Source organism: Vicugna pacos, chromosome 23, assembly GCF_048564905.1.
Source record: "Vicugna pacos chromosome 23, VicPac4, whole genome shotgun sequence".
Lineage (NCBI taxonomy): Eukaryota > Metazoa > Chordata > Mammalia > Artiodactyla > Camelidae > Vicugna > Vicugna pacos.
In genome coordinates this window covers 16229448-16241972 of record NC_133009.1, presented here as the reverse complement: position 1 = coordinate 16241972, position 12525 = coordinate 16229448, and the positions used below count along the sequence as shown (strand labels likewise).

Below are 12525 nucleotides of genomic sequence, written 5' to 3'. Positions count from 1 at the left end.
GCTTCATGTTTAAATAGTAACATTTTTCAAAGACACTTGAGATTCTGTATAAACGTTAATTCATTAATTCCACAATTCCTCTGAGGTAAACCACAGGATGCTTTCCCTCATTTTTCCAGCTCTGTGGCCCAGAGATGTGACATGCCTTACTGACATATATTAAGCTCTTTGGATGTGAGAGGCTAAAGAAAAAATTGGTCATGGGTGATGATGGATTGATCCTCTAACGCCAATTCACCCCCGCATCCCTGCCCTAGATTTCCTAATAACTTCAGACATATGACTGGATCTTTGTTATGTGAGTCACTGTGGTCACTAGGGGAACGCAGGAGAGATACATTTGCTTTAGCAATGGGACATATTTCTATTTGATATGTCCCCTCTTCCAAAGACCCTCCCTTCAAAACATTTTATTGTGGCCATATAATCTAAATGCCAACTGATAAGGCTACATGAAAAAGAACTGTTTTTATGTAATATTTCATAAACAAAAGAGAAACAAATAGAACTGTAATGAATATTCTTCAAGCAACCATACACTGGTTCTGTGCCTTTGTCCTTCCTGAATATCAACTTTCTTATTTTTGAATAGAAGGACTTAAGACTAGAAGAATTGTCACTTTCTAGTCTAAAATTTACATGTATCTGATTTTTTGATGAATCCTAATATGTACTTGGCTCTGACTTAGGCACTGGCAGAAGACACGAAAGACATACGCATTTTAAACTGGAACTTAGCAGAACCCCCTAGACAATGACATTTGCAAACCTGGGCTTAACATTACTGTTCTTAAGCATTTAAGATACATCCTAGGTGATCAGTGCAGCACAGAATCAAGTCACACTCCATATTATTCTGAATGTGACTCATAAGGACCACTGGCACCTAGTGTGTACACAAGTGAAAGGAGACAGCATTGGCTGAAGTGAATAGTCTCAGTTACTCAAATATATGGAATAGTCACCTGGCTTATTTTCTACAAAGAACAATAGCAAAAAAACAACAAAACTTACCATCTTTGTAATTTTTTTTTTGGCTCAGAGTAGAAAAGCTTAACTTTCCAATTAAAATACAAAAAGTGTGTAATTTATAAAAAACTCTGCAGTTTAATAAATGTACTTTCTTTACACTGGTTCTTTGGAATGAATCCTTTAAAACAAATAGTGGGATCACTGCTTTCAACTTGGTCTTGTTTTTATAGTCACTGAACAGGCTTCTGTTTTCTCACCCCAGAGAATCTGCCAGCATGACCTGGGATATTGAAAAGGTCGCTTTGTCTGACGAAGGCTCCTATGAGTGCGTTGCCGTCAGCAGTGCGGGGACCGGACGAGCACAGACATTCTTCGACGTGTCAGGTGATTATCACTAATTGCTTTGCAGCTGCCTAATTATTTATGCAGCTATGGAAATGGGATGTGTGTTAATCCAGGCTTCACCACCTATTAGCTGTGTGACCTGCCTTGGGCCAGTAAAGGACTCAGTGCCTTGGCTTCCCTAACTGTGAAATGAGGGTCATACCAGTAACTGTCTCTATCTCACGGAGGAACTGTGAGGATTAAATGAGATAATACATGTTAAGCACTGAGAAGAGGGCCTGGCACAGAGAAGTACCTAATAGACATTAGGTATGATTATTGTTGTTGCTGTGGTTATTATCATTATTGTTATTGTAGAGACTTGATAAATACTTAAGATTGCTATATGGCATTTTCCTTGGAGGAAATAAAATACAAGAAAAGGAGGGGATCTCTTCTGTAATAGCAAAGGTAAACCTTCCCTTTCCCTCTCGCACGTTCATGATGAGCAGAGTGCGCTTGTGAGTGCGTTCTGACATCCAAGTTGAAGACAATTAGGTATCACATTCAAAACACACAGGACATTAATGGCTACCATACTGGTATCAAGAAGGGCAGAAGGCATGCTAATTATTTTATATATAGATAGTATGTTTCCCATGAATAAATGGGAGCCCAGGCTCAGATTACCTTATACAGTAGAATATATTTTAGTGAAAATAATTATTTTTCCTCTAATCTCCCAGAATTCTTTTGAAACCAAAGAGTTTTGTGCATGATCAGTGATCAGGATTTAGGCCACTTACTCAGCATATATCTAGAATTTATTGGAAACTTTGTTTTGACTCAGTTATTTTCTACCTGCCTCTGAGCCTGGGGTTGCTGTGTGTTTAATAGTAAGTCTGTTCTGACCTACATGTGGTGCTGAGTTTATAACAATGTCTGTTTTGTCAGTTTATTATGGATGTGCCTTTTCTTGAATCAAAAGAAGCTTTATCCTTGTGGGACTGTTTAGAAGCTTAGGGCTTATGGTTGTTATCAATAAGTCCCAGCTGAACTTTGAGACAAAAGCATGCAAATATGTTCTGCTTGCAGTAAATTATTTGTATTCTCTTATTCTTAGAAAAATAAACTTTGTCTTCTGAAACAATTTAGCAAGTTGACATGCATCATAAACTATTCACTTTTTTCATCTCCAATAATTATGAAAAGCATTGGAGTCGTGTCAACATTCCTCAGCTTCTGGGAAAACAAACACTTGAGTTCTTGAATTTTTTTTCCTAGCAATATTAATTAAGGGATGGACAACAGGGAAAGAGGTTTGAGTGAGTTGATTCAGACGTCTTGCAAAAATTACTGGGAAGTGCTGGAAAGAACCTGTGAACGGACTGCTGAGAATTTGGCCCTGTGGTGTCCGTCACTTTCGTAGATACGTTCTACACGGGCCCTTCTAGGAGTAATCTATGCCAGTCAAGCAGTGCTGTGTCTAGGAAATTGTACCTTGCTGAAGCCAGTTTTTAGGATTTGTGTCCTGCTTGGTTAATTATGAAGGAAGGGGCAAAAGCACTGATGATAATGGCAGTGAGTGTAACAGCAGAAGTAACAAGCAAGTGCCCCTTTGGACTGGAAAGAGTAGACATTTCTGTATGGGCTAACCTTTGCTTAACCTACCAGCCTCAAGCCTGCTTCTGAATCTTAGACTGAGCTCTCAGCCCAGCCACCCTACTGCCCCTACTAAGCAGTGCGCTGGAATCATGTGTGAATTCACAGGGTAATTAGATCTGATGTCTTGGGCAGCAGTGTTAGGAAGCATGGCATGATGAGGTGGTGATGTTTTTGCCTTACTGTGTATATGATTTTATGAAGTCAAAGAGCACCCAAGAACAGTTTAAAGAAAGGCTGAAGTCCTCCCAATACGTTACCTGAATTTTTTTCAGCTTTTTCTGCTTGCAGACAAGTTTAAGGACTTCTGGTTGACTGGAAGGATAAAGTTTGATCTTGAAGACTGATACTCTTTCACATTTAAACTGAGACAGGCACATGGGTTTCCAGCTAGAGTAGTTCCCCACAGTTTTTACCGCTGTATTCTTGCTCAGTAATGATTTGCTACAACAGGTCATTTTAAGGCAGTTGGATACAGTGAGCTTTACAGGAACATTTAGATTTATTCTCAGACCTAACTAGAGCAATATGTCATTCTCTCTAGAAATGGTGGTTAAATATTTTATTAGTAAGTGGCTTTTAACTACATCTGAAAAGCACATGCATTACACATGCACATATATACATGGCCCTGTGTGTATAATTTTATAAACAGTCTATCCTTACTATTAACTTGACTTTCTTAAACATTCTGCATCTCTGCTGGAGGGACATCTTACTCTACTATTGTACTGTCTTTATGAGATTGTTTAGCTGATACCATAATACCTTTGCCATATCTACTATGCTTTATGTGCTGTTTTCTTTGAAACACTGAATAAATGTCTTTAAATTTAAAAAATCCATAAATGCTACTTTCTTCAAAATTCACATAAAATTTTCTCTAGAATTCTACAATTATAAATCTGTCATATCCTTTTGCTATGCCTCTTTGATTCTCACATATCTAATTTATAGATTTGGACTTGAGTGTACTTTGGTATGTAAACATGCACTGCTATTTAAAGCATTTTTTAACTAGATGATAATGGGGTGCTAAACGTGTATTCATGAATAAGTTCTGCGTCCTGTATATTTCCTACTAGATATTCAGCACATACTTACTAAATTTTTAAACCACATCTAAAAGTGAGCAAATGTCTTCTGAGTCTCTTGATTTGAATCTTTACGTTTCACACAGAGCCCCCTCCAGTCATCCAAGTGCAGAATAATGTTACAGTCACTCCTGGAGAAAGAGCAGTTTTGACATGTCTCGTCATCAGTGCCGTGGATTACAATCTCACCTGGCAGAGGAATGACAGAGACGTCAGACTGGCAGACCCAGCAAGAATGAGGATCTTAGCTAACCTCTCACTGGAGCTGAGGAGTGTGAAGTTCAGCGATGCCGGGGAGTATCATTGTGTGGTTTCCAATGAAGGAGGATGGTCAGCTGCTTCAGTGTTCCTCACAGTGCAAGGTACTGTGCTTACAGTGGCTTCTGAGTTACGATGTCTTTCTTTTCTTCCTTCTTTGATCTCTGTTCCCTTCATGTTCACTCTCTGAGAGTTCGCTGTCTCCCCCACAGTTACAGTTGTGAAGAATAGAATGCTTAAGGACCTAGCATGGTCTGAAGGTGACTGAACTGGAAACTAAAACATCGCTAACACATAGGTGACTTTAAAACAAATTCAACTAATCCTAGTAGTCAAAGACTTTTATTTTAAGATAATGTAAATAGAAATTGTCTCTAGATGATTTAATAGTTTTAAATTCTCCAGTCTATCATGTGAACTTTAAAAAATACTGTGTTAATAATTGGTTAAAAAAGTTCTTGCCAATATAAGTGCATTATTTGCCTACTTAAATAATTTACTTTTGTTGTTTAAATTAAGTAGTAAGATGTTTCTCATCGTGGTGAAATTTTATTGAAAGTTTAGCAGGTTGTTTTTAATCTTATTTATCTATACACATACACAGTGCTTATTGAAAATAAACTGGTGGTAGGCCAATCTTGAATTATGTCTGCATAGGCTAAATGAAATGTTCAGATAGCTGAAAACAAGTGTGTTAAAAGTGTGGCTGAATACTAAATGTGTATGTTATTCAGGACCATCAGATGAAGATCAGAAACTATTCCTAAGTATCTCTGTCAGTAGAATCATTTTTGGCTTCTAAATGTCTCTAGAGTCTTAATGTAATGAGCAGCTTACTATTGGCAGTTTTATGCTGTTTAGCTAAAAGGTTTGATTTCTGCCTTAGCAGAATATTTCATTTCAAATCCCTGATGTGGGAGGCTGATTGCATCAGAATTGGGCCTGGCTTTTGGTTATGGAATTAGGACCAACTGTATAACATGTCTGAATTAATGCTCTCAGATAATTTTTTAACAAGATTATCTAAGAGAACGACCACTGGGTTTCAAGGCTAGGTCTTGGAATGTTATTAGTGGCAGAAAGGTGAAACTACCATGAGAATTAATAAAATGGTTGTCATCTGATTCTAGTTTTCTCACTGGTAGTAGAGATGTGTTCTGTAGTCCGACTGTGGGACTGTGTGTCTTTTGTTTGTTGATCTGGTGGAATCTCTGGAGAAGCGTTGCTTTTGTAAATGGCTCACTACATTTCCACATGGTAAAGTGCCTAGATAATTTGAGTCAATCCAAGTAGTCACTTGAGTTACTAGAATTTTGGATGTGCTTTTACCAAAACTGATTGTTTCAGGTAGAATAAATGCTAATGGACTTCTGAAATGTGACCTTGATTCTTTACCTGAAGTCTCTTTGAATGGGATTATAAAATAAATCAGATCTTTCTTTGTTTCCCCAGGTTAACTTTTTAGTTCTTTGGAATTGTTCAGTCAGTAAGAGCATTGGTGCTTAAGCTTTCCTAGATAAAGAATTATCCAAGGAACTTATTTTTTAAAAATCAGATTTCTAACCCCATGCCCAGAGATGCTGATTTCAAAGGCCTGGTGTTGGGCCTGGGGACCTGTATTTATAACAGACCTCTTAGGTTGTTTCATGAACAACATTTTCCAAACAGTATTTGAATCTGTTCTAAAGTATGAAGCCTATGATACAGAACTGTATATTTTTAAAGGAAATTCTTAATTCTCTTCTTTCTGGTGAAACAGACTGATTATTATCTAACGATTTAAGTTCTGAGGTAAGGTGTTATGTAATATACACAATATAAATATAAAAAATATGTCATTACATGATTACTGGCTAGCCTGTATAATCTCTAGTGGTATAACCTAATTTTATGTAGTTAAATGTTTTAAAAAGCAGGAATGAAAAAGTAGTTCCAGGAAACTTAAAAGATATCATTGTTACTTGGATTGAATACACACTTCAGGAATACTTCTCTGGCTTACAGGCGAATCAGTAGCTTAATTCATAACCTCATTTATGTTGCCCTGCCTCCACAGATCTGTTTGGAAACTGTTTCTATCTGGAATACTTTCAAAAGTTAAACATGTAGATTTAATAAAGTTTTGGTAGTCGTTTTACAAAATATAATTAGCAAGAATTTTCTGGTTAAAAATAGCATATTTCTAGCTACTGCAGCCTCTTCTGATTTACAGTAAAATATCTATAAAGACCTGAAAAAGACAAAACTGAACTATACTAAAAACCAGTTGCAGTTAACAGTGGCAAAAATCTGGGGAGGAATTTTGTATATAGTATATATAAAGATTTTCATATAAATATGTATACAATCTTAAAGTTCAGTGGAATGAAAATTTTAATCAGTAGTCCATCTTTTTTACATTCACATGAAATCAGGGAGGATATATCTTTGTTCCTATGTTTCATGGTTTGTTCTAAAAAGAAAATGTTACTCTTTAGGAAGCCAGAATGCTGGCTGCTTATGCTATTAGTAGCTATAACCATCCAGTTAGGAAAACAGTAGGACAGGAAGTGGACAGGCAATCTTGTATCACATAGAAAATTGTAATCTGAAATGTTTCTCACTGAGCAAAAATATGTGGAATCAAGAGAAACTTGGATAGGTATGTCAGTAGGGATTTTAGAGACAAATGGTAGGAGAGGGGAGTGCTCCATCTCAGCCAGAAGAGCATCACAGGTCAGAATCAGGCAAGGAACTATGCATATCAGACTGTTACTCAGCCACAGAACTGCAAAGAGGGTTCAACCCGAACAGAAGTAGAGATCAAAATTAGGTACATCCAAACACTTTGTTGACTAACACTGAGTCTGGATAGATGTCACAGCATTGGAGGAGGAATAAACAGAAACCTGTTAAAACAAATAAAGCAAAACAGGGAAAAATAAAGCACAGAACCTAAGAAAAAGTACTGGGGGACAAAACAAAAGTGGGAAACACTTAGAATAAATGGATGCTTTGAAGGCAGTAGTTTATTCTAAAAGCTGGGGGAAAAAAATGTTTAGTGTCATCATTGTCTTTCAAAAAGACCTATCCTCCTTTAAGCCTGAGTATATATTTATAAAGGAAGAACTGGCTAAGATAAAAGGACAACAGCAATTGTGATGGAAGAAATAAATTGTTAAAAATACAATATTAGAAAACAACCTGAAGTAGAGGTGCTAAAGAGCAGAATTTATACTACATAAAAATAAAATCAGGGATGTGGTGCATAAACTTGAGAAGTTCAGAATGTTGAGGAAAAGGACTAAGAGCTGTATAATACGACTTTTAAGTAAAAATAAAACAGGTAATGGAACCTAAAGATGTACAGGTATGTAACATGTATTGGTATATAGCAAAGACAGCTGAAACTAAAGAAATAGTTGAAGATGTAATTGAAGACAACTGTCCTAGGGAGAAAAATGGTCCTCAGTGAGCAAATCAAGCCAGATCAGTGAAGGGAGAACTTTGCCTAGACACATCCTGGCTGAAATTTCAAATTACTAGTATGGGGGGGGGGGGACTCCATAGCATACAGACTACATCCATACATTATAAACAGAGGGATAAAATGTTGATGTCATACTTCCCAGATATGCCAAAGGCTGGAAAGTAATTGAAGTGGATATTTGTCATATTTTTGCTCACAGAGTCTGAACATGTTCCCTAATTCGGGGAGGAAATCTTTGCTACCTTGGTGGGAGGTAGAAAACAAATGAGATCAGATAATTCCCTTTCTCCAAATCTTTGCAAGTCAATCCTCTAGGGTGACTCAGATGCTTCCAGTGGGATTTTAACTCTTACTAAGACCATGGACACTAAAAAAACTTCAATTTTGGCAACATCATGGAATTTTGAGTTCAGCAGTATCAGAAGTAAATGTCCCAGTGGCCTTTTACCATCATTCTTACTTTCCTCAGTGACTCCTAGGCTCATTATCAACTCATCAGAAGAGCCATGAAAAGAAATGCTGATCTCAGAAACTGTGGCTATTGAATCAGTCTCACTAATGAGCATGAGACAATGTGAATGGGCTGACATACTATTTCAGTATGAGAATTCCTCACTGTGGAGATAATGGTATAATTAGACACAGGAAATTTTTCGGGAAAGGGATTCCTTCAAGCAGGGCTTACCATATGACTCAGAAGTATGGCTATGCAACCAAGCGAATCGAAACCATGCATAGTTATGCTAGGAGGAAAAAAATTAGACTGTATACAATACAAAAACGTGATTTTTGTGGCAGTGGAACTGTAAGTGACTTTACTTATGTTTTTCTGTACTTGAAAAAAAGTATTGAATAGAAATGAACTGTTTTATAACTTGGTGTAAATAGGATTTAAAAATTTTTGAAAATGCTAACAGTTTTATCAGGGGGATCGAATTATGTATGGGTAATATATTTTCTTTCTTTGTTTGCTAAATATTCTATAAATTTGCTTTATCACTTTTATGTTTAAAATAATTGAGATATAATTAAGAAAGTAAATAAGAAATAATTAAGAAAATAAATTAGGAAATAATGCCTCTCAAAAAGTATCAAGTTAGAACTTTTGACAGTACAGAACTTCACATTTGAAGGCTTAAGGGTCTGAAATTTTATAGGACTACATCACAGAGTAATCTGTTTTAAATCCTTTCTGAACCAAAGTGGAGGGAAAGAAAAAGGATAAATGCAGAATGTCAATTGGTAATTAAATTAGGTTTTCTTATAATGAATAGCCCAATAAGAGAGCCAAGAAAATCCCCTCAACTTCCCCCTTTGCAAGGTTTTTACCAGAATAAATTTTGATTTATAGAAGTCTGTACCCATGTTTGAATAATAAAAATTGAATTTAGTTAGATCATCTATTTTCCTAGACATTTTAATACATGGAAGTCTTGCTGGTTGAGCTTTTAATTTTTGGAGCTTAATCTGAGACATGTATATGTCTGTTTTAAATACTAGTGCCATCTTTGTGGATTTCATTTAGATGCGATGAAATCATATACGTAAAATGAAAATTTTCAAATCATTACTTGCAGTCAAAATTTAATTTTATTCACTGCCTTGGTTCTTTGATGTCTCATTATGAATCAACACAAGTGAATGAAAATGCTCTGTTAAAATACTCTTTTCTTTATTTTGTTTTGTTCTGTTTTGTTTTTGCTGCCTTCCATACTAGGAATCTAATAAGGAATGAATTGGCAGCCTTTAGATTTGAAGGAAAATATTCTAATGAAGTTTTACATCAGGTATTTGCTACAGTGATAACCAAGGAGTACATAGTTTTCCTATAGAAATCTTTGCTTTTGTAGTTCTCTCTATGGTGACTGTAAACTTTATGAAGAGAAAAGTTTAATATTCACTTACTTTATCTAGCAAATGTATTCTACTGACTGCATGGTTGGGGCAAATTTCTGTTACAACTCAGTTGCGTGCAATAATATGTATAAATGAGTATCTTTTTTTTTTTTGTCTTTCATCCAAGGTATGCATGTGCTATATAGTTGTTAGACCACTTTTTTTTTTAAATGAAGTATAATCAGTTACAATGTGTCAATTTCTGGTGTACAGCATAATGTTTCAGTCATACATATACATACATCTAGTCGTTTTCACATTCATTTTCATTATAGGTTACTGCAAGATATTGAATATAGTTCCCTGTGCTGTACAGAAGAAATTTGTTTTTTTATCTATTTTATATATAGTAGGTAGACCACTTTAATTGTAGATATAATCATATTTCTTTAAAGCTTGGAAGGCAGAAGCATTATTAAAATGTCTTTAAATAGGAATTATAAGAAAGGTTAAAGAATTAGAGGTATTTATATTGTAAAAGGAAAGAAAAGGATATGATGACCTAATAAATACTTCAAGTATATGAAAAATTGTATAAAGAAGCTTTACACCAAGGACATTGTAATTTCCAGCAAAAAATGGACCATGAGAAAATGTGTGTAAAGCCAAGCCTGATGGATTTAAGTGAGCTAGAAAGATGTCTGGATGTTGGAAAAGGTGAATGATGGAATGTGATAGATTTCACAGCACAGGGACTGGGAAGAGGTAGAGCAGATGAGAAATCAGCAAACACTTGGATCTACTAAATTATCCAAGTGATGCCACAAATGTTTAAAAAATTCAGATTATTCATGATAAACATTATGCCACCTAACTCTCAAAAATTGTGTGCATTTGTATCTGTATTGTGCCCATAAAGGAGAGGAGTTTCTGAAGGTTAGTGGCTTGCCCTAAGGTACAGAGCCAGCAAGCGGCAGAGCCCAGATCTAAACTAGGTCTTTCCACCGTTCTGCATAGTATACAGAAATATCTATCCATGCTACTAGCAGGTAAATGAAGTGTGAAATGAGAAAATAAATAAAGGGTTCTTGGATATGGATAGGAAAGAGAGTGCTGAAATAAACATTTTTTTAATAGAAAAGATACAAAGTGTTTACAGATTCCTGTCACATGGGTAAAGAATCCCTGGAAATCTAAATCTAAACCCAAAACTTTGACTTTAAGTTCTAGTAGGGTAGCTGGTAAGGAGTAGCCTGGAGGAGAGAGGGAACTGAATATGCACACAGAGTACCTGTAAGATGACTTGAGTGTAAGCTCCAGTAAGGCAGGACCCCGTTTTCTTCAGTTTTGGGTCCTTAGTGCCTGACATAATACTCAGCACACAGTACTGCACACGCACACATCTGGGGGAAGACTGAATGAAAGGAGAGTGTTCCGTTAGGCAAAGGAACTTTTGCCAAGTCTGAAAAATCCATATGTCATAGCATGTACTAAAAATTTCTTTGATTCAGATACCCTTGAAACACTGATTAATGTTACTTTAAGTTATTCATTTAATTTAGCAAACATTCTGTTTCTAAAGATTAGATACTTGCAATACTGGAAAACATAGTAACTTGTAATTTTTATATAAGATGAAAGGGGTTTGATATTTGACTATTATGAATACAGATTGAATTAGAGCTAATAGGCAAAGTGGGAGTACTTACTGCTGCATCTGCAGAAGGGTATGTTAGGAGCGATTGCTTATTGAAAATGCAAACCCAGTAGATAGCTGTTTGGTGTCTTCATTTATGCTATTTCCCACAGCACTGTCTATCATACTATGTCAGGTCTACATTTTTCCATAATAGTGAAACAAGTAGTGAAATGTATGAAATGTCTTGAATGAAAACACATTTTTACAAAAAGCCAGAGCTGGTATCTTGTTTGTTCATTTGTCTATACGTGTATTCACTCATTCATGTATTCACGAAAAATTTAAGTGTCAGGCATTCTGCTCCTTGCTGAGGATATAAACGAGAAGAAAACAGCATCCTTCCCCTCAGTAGGTCCATAATATTAAAAAAGGACATAATTAAATATATACTTATTACACTCTTATCATAGGGACTTTACAAAGGTACAGAAGCCCTGAATACTGTCTCAGTGATGGGTAGAGATTGGGAAGAGCTTCACACAGGAGCTGGTGTCTGAGATATCCACTGGAATATAAGTTAGCGTTTACCAGGTAGAAGTCAGGAAAGCCCTTCTAGATGGAGAACACTGTATGTGCAAAGCCATAGAAGAATGAGGACCCACAGTTGTGGGGTTCCTGAGAGTATGGGTCCAGCTGAATAGGGAGCTCTGGCTGCATGATGGATGGTCTTTTTCCTGCTGTCTTCAGTTATCTTTTCAATATACATGTAGAAGAATCATTTAGGTTTGTGGTTTTGTGATGTTGGTTCAGCAGAAAGACAAGGTAATTGGGGAAAAAAGTTGCAGTGATGCTTTGTGGGGTTTAGGCTGGATAAAGGAAGAAGTGAGGGTTAAAGGCATTCATGGTCTGATAGATTGGAATGAAAAAGAAGGTTCAAAGGAGTTGAGGACGTGATGAACTTGGAGCAGGGAAGTGTAGGAGTCAGGAAGTGACAGCTGGAAGGATGGGAGGTTGTGACTCAAATTGGACTCCCAAGACTAAATGTTCTTTCAATCCCATTGTGGGTTGCTTCCCTGATAAGATAACTAAGGTAGCATATGAATCTGCCTAGCAAAATAAATTAAGTGCCAGATTTAAAAATCTTTCCTTCAAGAAGTACTATGTAGGTCCACTTTCACATGCTTTTGATTCTATGACGAGTGCATGATAATTTGTAAAATTATCCGTTTATAAAATGTGTAACCACATTTTTTAAAAAGCTTATTTTTTTT

At 36.1% G+C, this 12525-nt stretch overlaps 1 protein-coding gene across 1 annotated transcript in view; it reads left to right on the top strand.

Moving 5' to 3' along the window:
- The window catches only part of HMCN1 (hemicentin 1), a 400921-nt gene that overhangs the window by 163137 nt on the left and 225259 nt on the right, over positions 1 to 12525 (top strand). Inside the window, exons 10-11 of the mRNA XM_006198786.4 lie at positions 1235 to 1356; positions 4139 to 4414. Coding sequence (XP_006198848.1) covers positions 1235 to 1356; positions 4139 to 4414 — 398 coding nt within the window. The remainder of the gene's footprint in view (positions 1 to 1234; positions 1357 to 4138; positions 4415 to 12525) is intronic.